Consider the following 21,766-nt stretch of genomic DNA (forward strand, 5'->3'; position numbering starts at 1 on the left):
TATATAGTCTTCTGTGACTTGCTTTTTTCATTCAGTACAATGTTTTTGTGATTAATCCAAGCTGATATGTAGCCAAAGGTTATTCACTTTCACTGCTGTATCATTTTACTTTAGGAACACATCATAATTTTTAAATGTATTCTACTGTAGTTGGAAGTTGTAGTATGTAGTTGTAGTCCATTTTTCTATAATCACAAAAAATTCCACTTTGAACATTCTTGAATATATCTTCTGACATGTATACATAAGGAAGCTCTCTATAACATGTATCTAGGAGTGGAATTACTGAGTGGCAGGGATTATGCTACTTCAATTTTACCTGAAAAACGAAATGACAAACTATTTCCCTAAATAGTGGTATCAATTTATATTCCAATCAGCAATTGTATGTAAGTTCCTATTATTCCACCTTTCAGGTAACAATCTTATCTGATTTTTAAACTTCTACTAATCTGAAGAGTATCGGTTTAGTTTACATTTCTTAGATTACTTAGGAGGCTAAGAATCTTTCATATGCTTAAAGGTCTTTGGGTTTCCTGTTCTGAGAAATGCCTATTTGTGTCTTTTGCCCATTTTACCACTAACTCAATTATCTTTTACTTATTCTTTATAAAAGTTCTCTGGAGTTCTATGATGCATACAAATCCTTTGTTGGTTATATAATATATTGCAGATATTTCCTCCCTGTGTGTGGCCTTGTATCTTTACCCTCTTCTGGGATCTTCTGATGAACAGAAGTTTTTAACTTTTCTTTAGCAAAATGTTATCAATTTTTTTTAACTTTGTGTTTTTCACATCTTATTTAATAAATCCTATCCCTGAAATCATGATATTCTTTCATGTTTTCTTCAAAAACTTTAAAAAAGTTTTCTTTCATGTTTTAGCCCTTAACTCAGCTGAAATTCATACTTTTGGTAATAATATGAGGTAGAGATCTAATTAGCTTTATCTTTTTTTTTCCATATGGATAACCAATTATCTAATCACCATTTATTGAAAAGTCCACTTTCTCCTTTGATTCACAGGGCAATAATCAAGTTTCTATATGTCTATTTCTGAACTCTTGATTTTGATCCATCAATTTATTAGTCATACTATAATTGATACCACATTGTCTAATTACTTAGTTTTATAAGCCTTATAAGCCTTGATATCTGATAAAGTATGGTAGTCATTAGCACTTTTGCCAAGTATTTCTGGTTCCACCCTTTCCCAAGGATATTTATAGGATCACACTTTCTGGCCCCCTTGGGATTCACTGGAGCCATAGGATTTTAGTTCTGGTCAGTGAGCTCTGAGCAGAAGTGTCCTGCTGAGCATTCAACTATTTGTGCAAAACCCTCCACAGCTCTTTTTCACTCTAACTTGGCCACTGGTAATAACCAACTTGGTTGTACTTTGGCACCTGAGTTCCTGAGTGACTGCAATCAGTAGGGTTTTCCTACTAACCTGCAGTGGACAAGTGATGGGAATGAAAAATAAATCTTTTGTATATTTATCACTGAGATTTTACCTTGTTACCAATGCTGTCTACTCTGATAAACATGGCAAGTGACTCATTTTGTTACTATTCTTCCCTGTTTGTCTTAAGACTTTCAGAATTGAATTTTCTCAACTTCCAGGACAAACCTGCTGTTAAGAATATACATTAGTGGGATCCCTGGGTGGCGCAGCGGCTTGGCGCCTGCCTTTGGCCCAGGGCGCGATCCTGGAGACCCCGGATCAAATCCCACGTCAGGCTCCTGGTGCATGGAGACTGCTTCTCCCTCTGCCTATGTCTTTGCCTCTCTTTCTCTCTCTGTGTGACTATCACAAATAAATAAATAAAAATTTAAAAAAAAAAGAATATACATTAGTATCACCACATTGATAAACACTGAAGTACTGGAAAACAGTTCGCATTGTAAAAAAAAAAATTGAAAATACACATATCTTATGATCCAGTAATTCCATTTCTGGGCATATGCCAAAAAAAATGTGTATACATATGTAGATATATACAAAAATGTTCTTAGCAATATTGTTTATAAAAAATTAAAACTGGAAACAATTCAAATGACTACCAGTAATAAACAAATTGGTTTTAAACAATGAAATGATGATCTTATAAACATATTATTGCACTAAAAAAGACACACACACAAATTTATAAAATGATTCCGCTTACAGGGCACCTGGGTGGCACAGTTAAGTGACACACTTTTGGTTTCAGCTCAGGTCGTGATCTCAAGAGTCTCCGAATCATGAGACTGAGCCCCAAGTTGGGCTTTGTGTTCAGTGCAGAGTCTGCTTAAGATTCTCTCTCCTTCTGCCCCTCCCCTTTGATCCCCCCCTCCGTGTTCTCACACTCCATCTCTCTAAAATAAATAAATAAATCTTTAAAAAAATGATTCCATTTACAATAAATTTTTTAAATAAATTTTTTAAAAAGGTAATTTTTAAATTAGATTGTTTAAGAACGCAGTAAAACTATCAGATAAAACAAGGAAGTGATTACCACAAACATTAGAAAAGTGGCTACTCCTAGGAGAAAGAAGGAGCTATCATTGAGAAAGAAGGAAGGAAGAATGTCTATAGTACCGGCAGTATTCTATTTTCACCTAAAGAGTTGTTAAAAGGATGTTCATTTTGTGATTATTTATTTTACTGGATCTCTGGAGATTTTATATAAATGTCATGTCTTTCTTTTTTAAATTGTCCTTTTTATATAAGATTTTATTTATTTATTCACGAGAAACACAGAGAGGAGAAAGAGAGAGGCAGAGACACAGGCAGAGGGAGAAGCAGGCTCCATGCAGGGAGCCCAACATGGGACTCGATCCTGGGTCTCCAGGATCATGCCCCAGGCTGGAGGCAGTGCTAAACCGCTAAGCCACCCGGGCTGTCCAGTGTCATGTCTTTTTTGTTAGATTTATTCATACCTACGTTTTATACTTTGTTATTATTATAAAAGCTCTTTTTAGGCTACATTTTATTATTTGCTAGTATATAGAAATATAATTGAATGTTATACCTTGATCTTACAGGCAACAACCTGCTAAATTCTCTTATTGATTCTACTGACTTATCAGTAGATACTTTTTTTAATAGCCAATCATATCATTTGCAAATAATAATTTTGCTTCTTTCTAATATTTATCTGTCCTTTTGTTTTATTATACTGACTAGAATCTTGTTCAATGAATATTATTTCATATTCTATAAAAATATTTTTAGGGGCCCTTGGGTGGCTCAGTTGATTGAGCGTCCAACTCTTGATTTTGGCTCAAGTCATGATCTCAGGGCTGTGATCAAGCTCTTGCTGGACATGGAGTCTGCATAAGTTTATCTCCCTCCCTCTCCCTCTACCCCACCCCCAACATCTCTCTCTTGAAAGAAAGAAAGAAAGAAAGAAAGAAAGAAAGAAAGAAAGAAAGAAAGAAAACTTAAAGTAGGGAACAAAAAAGAGGCATTCCAGATGCTGATGATCATCCCAGATTTACTCTTCCAAACTCAACATCTCTTTTCTTCTCTCAGAAAATGAAGCTCTCCTGGATAAAGGAATATGGCTCTTCTAATAATTTAAATTTCTCAATACCAGAACCAAGTTCAGCTCATCCATATGGTCAAATTAATCCATTTGCTATGTAAGTCTATTTTTTTTCAAGTGAGGTGACAATAATTAAAAGAATGCAAACTAAGGGACACCTGGGTGGCTCAGTGGCTGAGCGTCTGCCTTTGGCTCAGGGCATGATCCCAGAGTCCCAGGATCAAGTTCCATATCAGGCTCCCTGCATGGAGCCTGCTTCTCCCTCTGCCTATGTCTCTGCCTCTCTCTCTATCTCTTTCCATGTCTCTCATGAATAAATAAAATCTTACAAAAAATAAAAAAGATAAAAGAATACAAACTAGAGCTTAATTATTTAACACATATAGCACTGACAAACTGAAAAGCACTTTAGGGAAAAACATCAAATTTTTATAAACTCTCAATATAACAAAAGAAGCAGAGAAGGAAAATAAACCTAAATGATAGATCAGACAATGATGTGATGAGGAAAATACTAGAACTCCTCAGAATTATGAAGATCTAAAATAAAGTCGTTGATTCCCCAAGCCCATTTATTTATCTGCCATAAGCTATTGCTTCTCTGAAAGAGTCCCAAGGTACATCCTCAGCCCTCATAAGGGGAAAACATCTTTCTTTCTATACACTTGGGTATCTCAGAAGATGTCCCATAAAGTCTCATGGTTGGTTTTCTTCATCCATTTGGCTTACATAATGATACTGATTTATATTACAATAATAATTAGTGCCTATGGGAATTAAAACATAACAAAACTGTGACAGCCAATTCACCAGAGTCCCACCTGAATCAATGAAGAGGATGGCACAATCCTGACATCAAAGGCATGTCAGAGGGTCATATAAATTCTATCATCCCTTCCTGGTACAGATAAGAGTTTTTACTTTCAGGAGACTCTACTACTAGGGATTTCTCCTGGATTCAAATCTCTCTACCAAGTATCTTACTTTGGTTTTTTGTTTTAATGCCACGAACCAGACTTCCCTTGGATTTGCTGGCTAAAGGACCAGTACATTTCTTATTTACCTAAAATCAGATATTTAATGTCATTGTATCCTTCAGAAATCAAGCCAAATATGTGGATGGACTTCTGTCTGAATGGGCACAGTCAGAAATGTTACAACTTGTAAAAGATTTGGTCTTATTAAAATTCAGTCAAACTCTCAATTAGTCAATAACATGTGTTTTGCTAAAAGTTCCAAGGGGGGAAGAAAAAAGATGTTTCTGACCCAAGCAATAAAATGTTCAGGAGACTCAGTCATCTCTTTCTAAAGATATTTGCCCATAATGGACTTAAAACTCCAAAGTGATGCTGCTCAAAAAACTGTTTCAAATCAGTTGTTGCAAATAATCAAATTAACTGGGAAATTCTCCTGAATGTTTTTGTTATAGTTCTTACTCCAAGATGTAAAAGCAACTAAATTAAACATCTAATGCTTACAACCAAGCATCCCTGTGACAAACCAAGAACTCAGACTTCTTGAGACTGAAAAATGACACTGGATACTTACCAGAACTCACACAGACTTATCCAGCCATAAATAATCCACTGTACATACAAACCAAGAAAACACAGAGAAGTCCCATGTTGAATGAGCAGATAAAGTAATAGAGATTGGGGCCTTTTATACAACCTAGTTTTTTCCTCTTTTTTTTTTCTTTTTTTTTTTTTTAATTTTATTTATTCATAGAGGCAGAGAGAGAGAGGCCGAGACACAGGCAGAGGGAGAAGCAGGCTCCACCCAGAGAGCCCGACGTGGGACTCAATCCGGGGTCTCCAGGATCACGCTCTGGGCTGCAGGCGGCGCTAAACCGCTGAGCCACACAACCTAGTTTTTTCTTAATGGCAGCATACTCAAAATGAATCCTCAGGTTTCATTTTATTCAGAAATGAAAAACCTGGGAGTCAGACAATGGGATTGAGAATGGGTATAATGAATCTATTAAACGTGGTAATGAGAAACATTAAGGAATGGAAAAATGTTAGTCCTGGCTTTTCTCAATAGGAAGAGTTTATTACTAAATTTAGCTTTAACAGACAATAGTTAATTCCACTAAAAATACTGGGTTGTTTATTCTTTCAAAACTAAAATTCAGAATTAGCTCTTCAGGTAAATAATAAAAATCTTTTTTCAAGAAGATTTTATTTATTTATTCATGACAGACACACAGAGAGAGAGGCAGAGACATAAGCAGAGGCAGAAGCAGGGTCCATGCAGGGAGCCCGATGTGGGACTCGATCCTGGGACTCCAGGATCACATCCTGAGCCAAAGGGAAATGCTCAACTGTTGAGCCACCCAGGCATCCCAAATACTCCAAATCTAAGCACATTTGAGTAGTATCCCATCACATTAAATAGAGTTGTATGGGCAAAAAGGTTCAGAAAAACAGACTACTTAAGCCAAGTAACAATTCTTTGAAGCAAGCAAAACTAATCATATTTATCTTTTGCACTAAGCCACAGGCAGATAATTCAGTAAGAAATTCTTTAGCATCACCCTGATTAGCCAAACTATCTCAATATTGATTATTTGGTAGCCTAATGGTATTGAAAATAAACAGATTTGAAGAACTTACCTTGAGAGCACAGAAGATGCAGGAATCACCCATGCACTTGTGAGTTGTAAGCTGCCTAAAGCTACGTCGGAAGATGTCCAAGTGCCATAAAACCTGGTAGAAAAAGGGGAAAAGACTTCATTACTCTATAAAAAGCCTCCATTTGATCTTAGACTCAAGAATTCAAGCAAACATGGGTAATGACTCCAGAATATATCTTCATTCCCAAGAGAAAAGCTCATTCTTGTATATTCAAACAAATGTCAAAAAGGATGAGTTAGCTAACATGATGGATAGATAACTATATTCTGAAAAACATGTTAATTTGAAAATGAAGGAAGGATACACAGAGAAAATAAGGTATAACATAGGTCAAAAGTGTTAATTTATGGGTTTAAACAGCAGAATAAGGGTTTATTTTAATGATTCACACAAAAAAAGGTTTTTTTGGAACAAAAATTTTTTTGAAGTATAGTTGATACACTAATGTTACATTAGTTTCAGGTATACAACATAGTGATTCCACAAGTCTATATGTTATGCTGTGCTCACCAACACAATTGCAGCTGCCATCTGTTACCATATATCACTATTACAATACCACTGACTATACTCCCTATGCTGTGCCTTTTATTCCAATGACTTTATTTTTTATTTTTTTTTTTTTTAAATTTTATTTATTTATGATAGTCATACAGAGAGAAAGAGAGAGAGGCAGAGACACAGGCAGAGACACAGGCAGAGGGAGAAGCAGGCTCCATGCACCGGGAGCCTGATGTGGGATTCGATCCCGGGTCTCCAGGATCGCGCCCTGGGCCAAAGGCAGGCGCCAAACCGCTGCGCCACCCAGGGATCCCTATTCCAATGACTTTAAAGGATTAGTTACTCTTCTAAGTGATCTCTACACCCAACATGGGGCTCAAACTCACAACTCAAGATCAAGAATTACATGCTCTACCAATGAGCCAGCCAAGTGCCCCTCCTCATGACTTACTCATTCCATAACTGGAAGGTTTATCTCCCACTCCCCTTTACTATTTTGCCCGTTCCCTCCATCTCCCTCCCTCCCCTTTCACAACCCACAGTTTTCCTCCATATTTATAGGTCTGATTGTGCTTTTTGTTTATCATTTGTTTTGCTTTTCAGGTTCCACATATAAGTAAAATCATATGGTTTTCCTCCATATTTATAGGTCTGATTGTGCTTTTTGTTTATCATTTGTTTTGCTTTTCAGGTTCCACATATAAGTAAAATCATATGGCATTTGAAAACTTATTCAGAAGTTTGAATTGTAGTGTGGAATTTTGTCTTTGTTAGATTTCTCAATTTTTTGACCTGAGAGATGTGTGACCTTTTTATGTCAAGAGAATTTAAAAAATGGTAATATCAACAGTGACAAATCATGTTCATAGTATGTAACCTAGATATGATGTGATGAGAAGAACACTTTTTTTTATGGTCTTCATCTCAAAAATGAGTAACCTCAGTCTAATAATGAAAAAAATATCAAACAAATTCCAATAGTGGGACATCCCACAAAATACTTGACTGGTACTACTCCTCAAAATTGTCAAGATCATCTGGGATGCCTGCATGGCTCAGTGGTTGAGCTTCTGTCTTTGGCTCAGGGTGTGATCCTGGAGTCCCAGGATTGAGTCCCACATAGGGCTTCTTGCATGGAGCCTGCTTCTCCCTCTGCCTATGTCTCTGCCTCTCTCTCTGTGTCTCTCATGAATAAATAAATAAAATCTTTTAAAAAAAAATTGTCAAGGGGATCCCTGGGTGGCTCAGCAGTTTAGCGCCTGCCTTTGGCCCAGGGCATGATCCTGGAGTCCCAGGATTGAGTCCTGCATCAGGCTCCCTGCATGGAGCCTGCTTCTCCCTTTGAATACACCACATCTTTTATTTATTTAATAGAATGTTTTTAAAAAAAGAATTGTCAAGATCATCAAAAACAAGGAAATTTTCAGAAACTACCAGAGCCAAGAAAAGCCTAAGGAGACATGACAAGTAAATGTAACTAGTATCCTGGATAGGATCCTAGAACAGAAAAAGATACTAAGCAAAAACTAAGGAAATTTGAATACACCATGGGTTTTAGTTAAAAAGAAAGAAAGAAAGAAAAGAAAGAAAGAAAGAAAGAAAGAAAGAAAGAAAGAAAGAAAGAAAAGAAAAGAAAAGAAAAGAAAAGAAAAGAATAGAAAAGAAAAGAAAAGAAATGGTGGGGGCACCTGGGTGGCTCAATTTTGACTGAGACCTTCAGCTCAGGTCATGATCTCAAGATCCTAGGAACAAGCCCTGCATTGGGCTCCCTGCTCAGCAGAGAGCCTGATTCTCCCTCTCCCTTTGCCTGCCACTTCCCTGCTTATGCTTGCACTCTCTCTCCATATTAATTAATTAATTAATAATTAAATAGAAATGGTGTAATATGTAGCATAATGCCTTAGGAAGCTCTTCTTGCTTGGAAAACATTTAAATGGAATCATATATGAAAAGGCATTATACTTCTGGAGCTTCTCCTTACTTACTTGTCTTCAAAGTATATATTCAAAAGTTCTTTGAAATACTATCCTCCCAGATAAGTAACACCTTTTTATAATAAATGTAATGGTTTCAATACATCTGTGGCCAACATAGCATTCATATCAAAAGTTACAATATTAGTTCATAGAAACAATTATTTTCAACTTGTAACATGATTACAATAGGCACTCCAAAACCATCAAGGACTCAGTCTTTAAGTATGGATACAGAAATGTGTGTGTCTGTGTGTGTGTGTGTAGTAGGTGTTCCATATGGCACTGAAAATTAGGACAGAAAGTCATAAATATTTTGTTTCAATACAGATAGAACATCCAGGAAAAAAGAGAATTATAAAAAGAGGACTGTGGCCAGGAAAGAGGTAAACACACACACGTATATCAACACCTTTTTTTGACTGCTTCTAAATTATAGAAGTATTATTAGCTTACACAAACTCTCTCAAAAAACTCACATGCAGCATCTGGGGAAAAAAAAACTAACAAACCCCACCCAAATGCATGAAATCTGTGGTAGAAAGAAGGAAATATTTCTAAATCTTTCTCCAGGCTTAACAGCAACGGATTTTTTAATGTTTTCAAATAAAAATTTGAAAACTGAGAGTATAAAATTTTTTTTTAAATTTTATTTATTTATTCATGAGAGACACAGAGAGAGACAGATGCATAGACACAAGACAGAGGGAGAAGCAGGCTCCATGCAGGGAGCCCGACTTGAGACTCAATCCCGGGTCTCCAGGATCACACTCCGGGCTGCAGGCAGCACTAAACCGCTGCGCCACCGGGGCTGCCCATAAAACATTTTTTAAAAGTAATCTCTATGGGGATCCCTGGGTGGCTCAACGGTATAGCGCCTGCCTTTGGCCCAGGGTGCAATCCTGGAGTTCCAGGATCAAATCCCGCATTGGGCTCCTGGCATGCATGCATGCATGCATGAATGAATGAATGAATAAATGAATAAATGAATGAATGAATGAATAAATAAATAAATAAATAAATAAATAAATATTCTTTAAAAATAAATAAATAAATGAAATAAAGTAATCTCTACACCCAATGTAGAAATTGGCCCGAACTTACAACCCTGAAACCAAGAATCACATGCTCCACCAACTGAGCCATCCAGGTACTCTGTGCATGAAACTTTATTACATAAATAAGCTTGACAAGATTCTTGTATTATAAATGAAGAAACTGAAATACTATTACCTGTACAAGGTCACAAGGCAAGTCTATAGACATACTAAAACTAATTCATAAGTCCAGTGCTTTCTTTTTTTTAATATTTATTTTAGAGACACAGAGAGAGCAGCAGGGAGGAGCAAAGGCAGAAACAGAGAGTCCCAAGCAGACTGCACTAAGCATGAAGCCTGACTCGGAGCTTGATCTTATGACCTTGAGATCACAACCTGAGTTGAAGCCAATAGTCAGTGGCTCAACTGACTGAGTCACTTTGTTACCCTTCTTCCTTTTTAAAAAATATTTTTTATAGTATATGGATAGGAAACTAGAAATATCATCAAATTCCTTTCTTTTTAAGATTTTACTTATTTAACAGAGAGAGAGAGAGAGAGAGAGAGAGAGAGAGGAGAAGCAGGCTCACTGCTAAATAGGGAGCCAGACACAGGGCTAGATCCCAGGACCCTGGAATCATTATTACCTGAGCTATAGGCAGACACTTAACCAACTGGGCTACCCAGGTGCCCCTTTAAGATTTATTTATTTTAGAGTGTCCAGTGCTTTTTATACCAAATATACTGTTCTGTCTTTTCTTCTCTCACAGCAACTTCTTTTCTCATTACATCTGAAGCAATAACACTCATATTTTACCCAAGCATAATTATCTTGGGTAAAATTGCATTTACTTTTACCCTGAGGAGAGAAAAGAGCATATCTGTCCGGACACCAATCATGAGCCACTACAGGAGAGCTCAGAGGAAGGAGATGAAGAAATGGACAAAGACTGGACTCCATTCAGTGTGTATGCTAAGAGCCTGAATATTTTAGGACGAGAGTAATATACCTGAAAATCTTGTGGAATCCTGACTTGTGGAAAAAACTTTGCTTTCTTTACTAGAGAAAAGCAAGTAGGGTAATAAGACATTTAGTCACAAAAGGAAAAAAAGGAAGCAAAAGTCAATAAACAAGTATTAAGATTATCTAGTCTATATACTCTCCCCTTCAGGCAAGTAAGTAGTAGTAGTCACAGTTATTATTTCTATTATCATTATTAATCACTCTTTCCTACAAATGAGGAAATTGAGACTCAAAGAGATAAGTGGCTTGCCTAAGATCACACAGATAAACTTAAAAATGATCTCAGGCTGCTGATCTCAAACAGAGACCATCAAGGATTATATTTAAAAGAGTTACTGGGGGGCGCCTGGGTGGTCAGTGGTTGAGCATCTGCCTTTGGCTCAGGTCATAATCCTGGGGTCCTGGGATTGAGTCCCACATCAGGCTTCTTGCAGAAAGCCTGCTTCTCCCTCTGCCTGTGTGTCTCTGCCTCTCTCTGTCTCTCATGAATAAATAAATAAAATCTTGAAAAATAAATAAAAGAGCGATCAGAAACACAGCATCAGCAACTAAAAGTCAAAGTTCATCAGAGAGAAAGAAATTGCCCTTACCTGCAGGGCACTGTTGAGGAAGCAGCTGTTTTGTCCTGGCTCATTGCTGAGGCCTTTGCTGGGGGCTATAGAGGTTGAGCTTCGAGGTGCAAACATCCCTTGGACGCTACCACGGCCCCCCGAAAAATAATTTCTTTTCCAAGACATTATTGCTCACATTTAGCTTGAAACTCAGAGAAGATTTTGTATCTTTCTGGGAGAGAGCTTCTGTCTGCTGAAGTCCTGACTCGTGAAATAGAATCCAGAATTCAATGAATTTATGTTGAAATATTTTGAGTTCACAACCTTCTAAACATCTATATAGCTCAAGGAACTCAGGTGTCCTCTTAAATCCACATGACAGAGCTATCTCCGACTTGCTCCAAACAGTGCCCAAAATTTAGCATGGCACAGTACTTACAAAAAACAGAGAAATCCTTAGGTATTGTGTGCTTCTATTTTTCTTGAACTGCCTCCAGAATATAGTGGTGAAGTGGCTGTACTTCTCAACTCCAACAGAATCTAGGATCACGGTAGGATGTATTCCTTAGACTTGCTGAAGATGTTTCTTGTAGACTGAAGATTTTTTCCACTGGAAGGAGAGGCAGACAGATAAGTAAGAACCTAATGCAACCCTCCTCACCTTCTCTATTCTTTGTCCCATCATTGTCTGAAGTTTTGAAAAACTTCAAGTTCTAAGCAACTGACATAGAAACCACAAAAGTAAGAAATTTATTTGAATTATAGGGGTTTTTGCTCTTATTGCTCCTGCTTTTTAAAAATGCCCCAAACATCTTCTATCATTCCATCCAGAACTTCATAAAGTCTCTTCTCTTCTTTTCCTCTGTGACTAGAACAGCCAGCTGTGCCAGAGAGCTTTAACAAAAAGGAAAAAAAAAAAAAAACGGCTAAAAGCTTGCGTCACTTAATGACTCTACTGCCTTTGTGCTGTTCTGCCAAGATCAACGTTGCCTCACCTCTCACTAAAAACTTGAAACCTTGGCAAACAATGAACAACAAAACCAAAAAAAAAAAAAAAAAACCACCACCAACAAAAAAGTCCCCCAAAACCTTAACAACAAAAAGGAGAAATACTCAAGCCAAAAAGAAGGAAAAAGGTTTGAGCAGCTTTACTTTCACAGGAAACTTCTCTGAAATTTTCTAGAAGAAATTTGATCAGGACAAAAACAAAAAACCAAATACAAACTTTTCAAAATCAGGCTAACAAAAATATTACCAAGTAAATATACACCAAATTAAGAATTAGAACAGTTTTTGTTAGATGTTGTGAGTAAAGAAATTTTTAAAGGTGCGTTCCATATTCATGGCTATGAAAGCCTGTTTAAAGGTGGGAAGGCAGGGACTCCTGGATGGCTCAGCGGTTAAGCGCCTGCCTTCGGCTCAAGTCATCATCCTGGAGTCCCAGGATCAAGTCCCATGTGGCGCTCCCTGCAGGCTTCTCCCTCTGCCTGTGTCTCTCTGTGTGTCTCTCATGAATAAATAAATATAATCTTTAAAAGAAATAAAAATAAAGATGAGAAGGTCATGTTATCAGTCTGGACTCTGTTCTGAGGAAAGATGTCCCATCTCAGAGAAACATTCAAGGCAAGTAAGCTGGATATCCTTAACATCAAGTCCAAGAGAACTAAGTCTTCTCCTGCCCTGTTTGTTTGTACATTTTATTTTTGCCAGAGGATCAGAGAGATAATTTGGGTTACAAATAACTTTATCCTCAGATTAAATCTAAGACATTCACAATCAGAGGTCATCCATTGATCAACATGTTTTCAACTAATTAAAATGCCAGTGAAGCAACAGGGGAGAAATACCAAAGCAAACACCTTTACTGGAAGGAAATACTTTTAATCTCCAGTTTTAAGCTTTCCTATAAGACTGCCATGCCCAAATAAGGAAAAAATTAAGGACGTTAAGTGTTAAATTTGGTTTCCAATAGTTCCCCAAGCTTCTCCCTTTCTTACTTCCTATCATCACATGAACCAACCAAAAAAGCAAAAATGCTAAAACATCTTAATCATTCTCTAAGAGATCACCTAGCACTACCCAGTGTATCCAGTGGAAAAACTGAGGCACGGGAACATTAAATGGTTGCATAAGACTGTTCTTTCCCTTCTCTAAATTCCCAGACTATTTATAATCTACATGTCACAATTAAAGTATTTGACTATACACAGTAGTGTCATATCATCCTCTATTTGTTTTTATTACTATTTGTTTTATATAGTATCAGTCATATATCCTGAATGACTGTATGAAATTAAATACTAACCAGTGTCAGACAAGTACTAAACACTATACTTATATTCTTTATTCTTTACAATAGCCTTATTATGTAGGTGTTAATAGTTCCATTTACAGAACAGTAAAGTGAGACTTACAGACATTAACTTGCCCAAATCAACTGGTAGATGGCAGAACTAGAGTTTTTTAACTATTATACTGTGACTTAATTATGTATTTTATTAAACTATTCCAAAAGCTCCTGTCATAATACTGGTCATAAGGAGGAACTCAATAAATATTCCCTGATGATTAGCATGGCACCAGGAAGGATCCCATATCTCCCACATGGATTAAAAGACCCTCAACTCTGTATACACACCCTCATACACACCCCACTCAAAGCTACTAAGCAACTTCAACAAGCCATGCAGCATTCTTTCAGCTCAACTGCTGCAAAGGAATGACAAGTACCAAGCCTCCACTTTGCTCACAGCCAAAAGGACTTGGCAGACAGGTGGGGTTTCCAGTATCCACATTAGGAGTTTACTGAAACTCAGCCTGCCCTATGATACACACCCCTGAGTTCAGGGAGCAAAGAGAAAAAAAAAAAAAAAAGGCAGTCACAGGGAAAAAAAAAAAAAAAGGATTCTCAGGCTCTGAATGGCAGCATTATGTAGGGTAAGGCAATAAACTCTCACATTTGCTCTAGGTGTGTCAGAAACTAGAGGTGAGAGAGCCAGAAAGAACAAGGCCAAGAAAGGCAATAAGTAACAAATGATCCAAAGAAATACTGATGACAAAATATTTAAGTTGTAGGTCCAGCACCAAACAAAATAATCCTTCTACTGTACCATCTACTAAAGATATATGAGAAAGTCAATTAAGAGTTATATCCACATCAATCTAATAACCTATTTAAAAAAAAAAGAACTTCTTAGGCAATATTCAAATGGTTAGAGATACAAGAGCATAACGTCTACAACTACTATGAAATAGTTCAGAAGGAAAAACTATATACATATATGTATAGATGTATAGATAGGTATAGGTATGTGTTTATATGTAAATATGGAGAGAAAGGGAAATGGTAGAGCAAATATAGCAATAATGTTGACAACGGGTAAATGTGGCTGAAGGGGAAATGGGAATTCCTTGTACCTTTTTTGTAACTTCTCTGTTTTTTTTTTAAGACTTTATTTATTTATTCATGAGAGACACAGAGAGAGAGAGAGAGAGAGAGAGAGAGAGGCAGAGACACAGGCAGAGGGAAAAGCAGGCTCCATGCAGGGAGCCTGACATGGGACTCAATCCCGGGTATCCAGGTTCATGCCCTGGGCTGAACATGGCACTAAACTGCTGGGCCACTGGGGCTGTCCACTTCTCTGTAAGTTTTAAATCATTTTTTTTAGGTTGAAAGAAAACTGATACCTGCAATAAAAATTTTTTCTAATTATGTAGAAATTATCTTGTAATATATGTAGCATTCATTCAAATGCAAAAATGACTAAAATCATTAAGCTGGTAGATAATAACATTGCCAGATGATATTAGCAATCCCAAACTAAAATTAAAAAAAAAAAGGAAAAAGATAAAAACAAAACAGTATAGACATAAGGGTAAAATAAAATAGAATACAGCTTGAATCCTATTTCTATGAAAAGGAGAACTCAAAATGTAGTATAATGTATAGCTGTTACAAGAGCAAGTGATGTTGAATGATTATATTATACAAAAGGGACCAGGACTAAACTTGGAGTTAGAAGACATGGGTTCAATTTCCACATTTTTACTACTTTGCATAATCCTAAACTACTTAAGTGTCCTGAACCAGGGCAGCCAGGGTGGCTCAGAGGCTTAGCGCTGCCTTCAGCCCAGGGCGTGATCTGGAGACCAGAGATCAAGTCCCACGTTGGGCTTTCTGCGTGGAGCCTGCTTCTGCGTGGAGCCAATGAATAAATAAATAAAATCTTTTTTTAAAAAAGTGTCCTGAACCTAGTTTTCTGAGTCTGTAAAATGATGGCACAATACCTATTCTACATAGTGGTTGAGATTTAGTAATAGGCATGCCAAAGTACTAGCAAGTTTTCAAAACAAAGGATGAATAATAATGAGTTCCACTGAATGAGTGATCTGTAATGCCTAAAAGTATAAAAGTAAATTTTGGTTTGGGGACCTCAGGATACTAGAAAGTTGTAAACCACCAGGAATAAGTCTTCTAATTGTACAAAAAGAACAATAGGCCTCACATAGGACAAGTGTGATGTCAGTACAATTTTACTGTGTGCTTAAAGAAACATTTGAATTTTACAATTATTTTTAAAATACAAAGTTTAATTTTTTCTGTGTAAAAAGGCAAACAGTTGAGCCAATTACAAGGCCCAGGGTAACATTTTAGAAGGCCTACAAAGAATAATGATTATGTCCAACTGATCAATGATTCAAATGGAAAAACTGTGATAAGTATCTCAGTTTCTAAGGAAAGAACAGCAGCCTCATTACAAGTGATTAATGCCAAAAGTAACCTAAATATTAGGAAGTCAAACTGCACTACACTAAGATAACAGTTAACCAGGAAAGTTGCTCACATTTCTAGTTTCTATTCTATATAGCAGTTTATTTGTAATACACTCACGAAACTATATTTGCCTTGATAAATCAACAGGCAATTACCTCAATTCCATATGTCAATTAATTCCCAACTACATCTATAGTATCTTGTTAGTAACTATAAGAATTAAAATCAGTTAATTTATGCAAAGTGCTAATTCAGCATCTGGCATATAGTAATTACTGTATAAATGATTGTTATTATTCCCATTTCCTTTCAAACATTTCCTCCTGAGTTCTTTTCTTTTTAAAGACATACACACACAAATATCCTATATTCTTCAAAAAACAAAAACAGTAAAGATCACCTTGAATTTATTAACCGCTATGCCTGCCTACTGTCCTAAATTCTTTTGGACCTTTCAATATTAAATGTCTCTACAATTAATAATTTATAACTGCTATCTCTTCATGCTCACCGTCAATCTCTCCAGGACATGGTACTGATCCTTTACTCCACCACTACCACAATTTTACTTCATAGAATATGCTTTCAATCTAAAGAAATCTCCTACTTGCAAAACCTACTGGCTTTTTCCACAAGCCTCATTCTTCTTAATTTCTCTGTAGCACCTAACACTGGCTGCCTTGATGCTACATAATCCTGGATTCTTTCAAAATTAATAAGAAAATGAGAGAATGAGTAAAATGAAATGACAAACCAGAACACTAGTTCTCCTGCTTTGCTGATAGTTTATTTTTTTTCTCTTTATTGCTTTCTTTAAAAAGTGCATTCCTTAAAGTTTAAATCAGACCTTCTTGCTCATCTCTATAGTTCAACCCATGGTATTCTCATCTACTGCTGTCAGAACTTCAAACATCACTTTTGGTCTGACAAATCACAAATCTCATGAACCCTAAAATCAAATTACCAAATATTTGCACATCATCCCACTTTCATAAGTTTAGCATGTCCAAAAATAAAATCACCCCCTTCCCCCCAAAAAATAGTGCCTCCCCTGATTCCTTTTTTAACTAGTGGCATTTCCAATTACCCAGGCTCAAAACCTCTGTAGTCTTAGACACCATCCTATCCATCTCCCCCTTCCCTATTCACACGTCACAAAGTCTTATCAATTTTCTCTTCAAAATCTCTTATATTGATCCTTCTTTTTCACTTCCACTGTCACCCTAGTTTACACCACAATTATTTCCCACTTAAATTATTAAAATAGATTAAGTCTTGCTAGCCCCAGTCTCTTGCCATATTGATGCATTTATATAACTACTTTAAAAATTAATATTTCTTGTGGTACCTGCATGGCTTAATCAGTTAAGCATCTGCCTTCAGCTCAGGTCATGACATGATATCAGGCACTCAGGTGCCCCAAAGTTTTCTATAATTTAAGAGCAATGTTTCTACTATATCAAAATTTCTAGGATCCTCCCCCAACCCATGTTACCCTCCATCCATAAAGGATAAGGATTTGGGGGCAGCCCGAGTGACTCAGCAGTTTAACACTGCCTTCGGCCCAAGGGCCTGATCCTGGAGACTCGGGATCGAGTCCCAAGTCGGGCTCCCCGCATGGAGCCTGCTTCTCTCTCTGCCTGTGTCTCTCTCTCTCTCTCTCTCTCTCTCTCTGTCTCTCATGAATAAATAAATAAAAAGATTTAAAAAGAAAAAAGATACGGATTTTATCCCACCTCATTTGAGAATGGGGAATAGAGGGAGGTTAGAAGACAATTGTATTATATCCATATATCTGTTATTGTAGGAAATATTATCACAAAATTTTATCAAAGTTTCTTTCAATTGTTATATAATCCATCTTTCTATTTATAAATTGTGACTCTACCTATATATACATATAGAAAAAGTATGAACTATATCTTTAACTTTCCATATTAATTGTTTCATCTTATCAAGATATTCTTTTACTTATTTATTCATGAGAGACACAGAGAGAGAGAGAGAGAGAGAGGCAGAGACACAGGCAGAGGGAGAAGCAGGCTCCATGCAGGGATCCCAACACTGGACTCAATCCCGGGTCTCCAGGATCACGCTCTGGGCCGAAGGTGGCACTAAACCACTGAGCCACCCAGGCTGCCCTTATCAAGATATTCTTATATTAATATAATTCTGTTTATTTATTTTTTAAAGATTATTTATTCATGAGATACACAGAGAGAGAGACAGGCAGAGACACAGGCAGAGGGAGAAGCAGGCTCCATGCAGAGAGCCCCATGTGGGACCGGATCCTGGACCCCAGGACCATGCCCTGAGCTGAAGGCAGACACTCAACCACTAAGCCACCCAGATGTCCCTAATATAACTTCAGGCTTTCCTCACCATCAGTATAAACATTTTAAGGGATATTATATAGCTTTGAGCTGATGAGATTCTGGGAAGTAGTTTTTTTTTTTTTATTCTTTTTGTTTTTAAGATTTATTTATTTAAGGGGCATCTGGGTGGCTCAGTCAGTTAAACCTCCAACTCTTGGTTTCAGCTCAGGTCATGTTCTAAGGGTCCTGAGATTGAGCCCCACATCAAGTTCAGCCCTCAGTAGGGAAAGGGAGAGGAAGAAGCAGACTCTCCAATGAGTGGAGAGCCAGACTCAGGGCATAATCCCAGGACTCTGAGATCATGAGATCATGACCTAAACTGAAGATAGATGCTTAGCCCCTCTCCCAACAAAAGATTTATTTAAGTAGTCTCTACACCCAATGTGGAGCTCAAATTTATGACCCTGAGATCAAGAGTCACATGCTCTACTGTCTGAGCCAGCTAGGTCCCACTCTAGGGAGGTAGTTTTCTAGAAATGCACCCAAGAGTCATATCCTTAGATACTTAGTTTTGAAAAAAGAAAAGAAAAAATCTTGGTGAGCATGCTTTATTTGTTCAGTGGCAGTCTATTCCAAAGAAGTCCACATACAGTTTCAATACAGAATCTTGCTTAGTTTTTGTATCAGATGATGACTGAAACTACTACCACCCAATAATGGCAACTATGCTCTATGTATGGATTTATTCAAATTTAAATTAAAACTGCTCCATAGTCTATTACCTAGTACTCCTTTCTATTTTGCCTCTCACAGTAGCAACCAAAGGACTCACAGCATTTCACAAAGAACAGTCCTAGACTACAACAAACTTAGAGCAGGCTACTTGGCATCTATTTAACAACAAACTCTACAGAAAATTTATCATTATTTTTACCCACAATTACTAGTTTCCAGCCAAGTGCTAAAACTATGAAGTAATCAATCAAAGGTGGAAAAAGGAGAAAGCATATAAGAATTTTATTACTGTGCTGTTCTCAACTCTGAAAAAGTTATCGTGACCTTTTATTTTACTATTGCTGAATAGACTATGAGGAGCCAAATAAGTTTGTTCATACATTTTTCCAGCTTTCTTGAGGTATAATTGACAAATAAAATGGTAATGTAGTATATAATAAAGTATATGATTTGACATATGTATATACTGTGAAAGAAATCCCATAATCAAGTTAACTAACATATACTAGAAGGAGAATAGAAAAGATAAAATGAAGAATTGGATTTTTTTAAAGATAAAATTGACAAATCTTTAGCTAGACTAAAAAAGAAAGAGGATTAATAAATAAAATCAGAAATGAAAGAAATGTTACAATAACACAAAAATACTAAGAATCATAAGAAACTACTGTGAAGGGGCAACTAGCTGGCTCAGTCAGTAAATCATGCAGCTTCTAATCTCAAACTTTTAGTTTGAGCCCCACATTGGGTGTAGAGATAATTTAAAAATAAAACCTTAAAAAAAAAAAAACTACTGTAAAGACTCTTAACTATTGGGGACAAACTGAAGGTTGAGGGAGGGGATGGATAGTAGGGTGGTTGTAGATAAGTTAAATATGTGATGGGGATTAAGGAGTGCACCTGTTGTGATGAACGCAGGGTTATGTAAGTGATGAGTCACTAAATTCTACACCTGAAACCAATATTACTCTATGTTAACTAAATGGAATTTAAATAAAAATTTAGAGGACAAAAATCAAAGTATTTTTAAATTAAAAAAAAAAACTACTGAAAAAAATATACGAAAAATATAAACCAACAAATTGGATAACCTAGAAGACCTGGATAAATTCCTAGAAATATACAACCTACCAAGACTAAATCATGAAGAAATAGAATGTCTGAACATAAATACTTATATTTATGTTTTAAAGGTTTTATTCATATTTATTTGAGAGAGAGAGAGAGAGAGAGAGAGAGAGAGAGAAAGAGAGAGAGAGGAAGAGAGAGAAGCCAACTCCTCACTGAGCAGAGAGCCCAATGTGGGGCTTAACCCTGGGATCATGACCTGAGCTGAAGGCAGATGCTTAACCGACTGAGCCGCCTAGGTGCCCCTACTTGTATTTATTTAACCTTTAATTTTCTATATACTTATTTAATCATCGAGAGAGAGAGCACAAGCAGGGGGAACAGCAAGCAGAGAGAGAAAGAAGCAGGCTCCCCACTGAGCAAGGAGCCAGATGTGGGGCTCGATCTCAGAACCCTGGGATCACAATCTAAGCCAAAGGCAGATGCTTAACCAACGGAGCCACTCAGGCACCCTACTAATTTTCACTTTAAAAAAACTGTTTTCAAAAAAAAAAAAAAAAAAACTGTTTTCCTTAAACAAGACCCCCTGAATTAGGGCCCATAGAGTCTGAAACCTATTACAGAAACTAGATTTGTAAAGTATATGTTACTTGAAAAATACATAATTCAAAAAGCTACTTTAAATTCAGTAATACTGGGATCCCTGGGTGGCGCAGCGGTTTAGCGCCTGCCTTTGGCCCAGGGCGCGATCCTGGAGACCCGGGATCGAATCCCACGTCGGGCTCCCGGTGCATGGAGCCTGCTTCTCCCTCTGCCTGTGTCTCTGCCTCTCTCTCTCTCTCTCTCTCTGTGACTATCATAAATAAATAAAAAATTAAAAAAAAATAAATAAATTCAGTAATACTAACAAATTTATATTTTATTAACCAAAACAACATGCGATATATTTTTTGTTGTATAAAATCTGGCACTAAATAGCTAAATTATACTGTTGATGCATACTTGGATTTTGCATTCTTGAGCCCATTGTAATAATTCCACCAGGGATCCACAGCTGACAGAATAAAAATGACAGGGCTAAATTTAAAAGATCATAGCTCAAGAATGCCAGCATTAGAAGTAATGCTGTAGAAGCTAATTAAATTTAGAAAAAAATTTATTTCTCTGTATTAATGAAATACAGAGAACAATTTCTTCACAAGAATACCCAGTAACTCAAATATGCTGCCAGTTTCCTCAGGCCAAAATAATAAACCAGGCTATAACCAAAGCCACTCTAATTATCCCCTACTATATTCCTCATCAACAAAGTCAGCTTCTCTTAGCCTCTGTTTCTGAAAAACACAAAATAGTCATTCAAATGTTTGCTGAAATGACACAGGCTTATGCATAAAGAGAGATGAAGCCTAGAGGAACACTGGGCCAGGAAGAGCCTGTCACCCTAAGTAGGACGGATAAATGAGGTTCAGAGATCTACAGGTTATTAGCATTGGAGACTTCATTATGAATGTGACATGAATGTGGCTGAGATCAATGAAGACTACAAAGGATTTGTTGCTGCAGAGCCTGGGAGTCCTTTGATGAAACCAGGCATAAAGTGTAAGTGGCTTAGAAGGGGCTAGG

General features: G+C 36.9%; 1 protein-coding gene across 37 annotated transcripts in view; it reads right to left on the reverse strand.

Annotated features, from left to right (window-relative positions):
* USP54 (ubiquitin specific peptidase 54) overlaps positions 1–21,766 on the reverse strand; it is a 124,351-nt gene that overhangs the window by 51,456 nt on the left and 51,129 nt on the right. For 34 of the 37 annotated variants that reach the window (XR_012000861.1, XR_012000860.1, XR_012000859.1 and 31 more), the window contains exons 1-2: positions 11,291–12,126; positions 6,145–6,237 (exon numbers count right to left, since the gene is read on the reverse strand). Coding sequence is in view for 34 of the 37 variants with exons in the window: in XM_072755090.1 (XP_072611191.1) it covers positions 6,145–6,237; positions 11,291–11,437 (240 nt within the window). In the remaining 3 variants the exon portion in view is untranslated. Of the gene's footprint in view, positions 1–6,144; positions 6,238–11,290; positions 12,127–21,766 lie in introns of those variants that run through there. The other 3 variants (XM_072755086.1, XM_072755071.1, XM_026004649.2) reach the window with 1 other exon arrangement.

The sequence above is a fragment of the Vulpes vulpes genome, chromosome 4 (assembly GCF_048418805.1).
Source record: "Vulpes vulpes isolate BD-2025 chromosome 4, VulVul3, whole genome shotgun sequence".
Lineage (NCBI taxonomy): Eukaryota > Metazoa > Chordata > Mammalia > Carnivora > Canidae > Vulpes > Vulpes vulpes.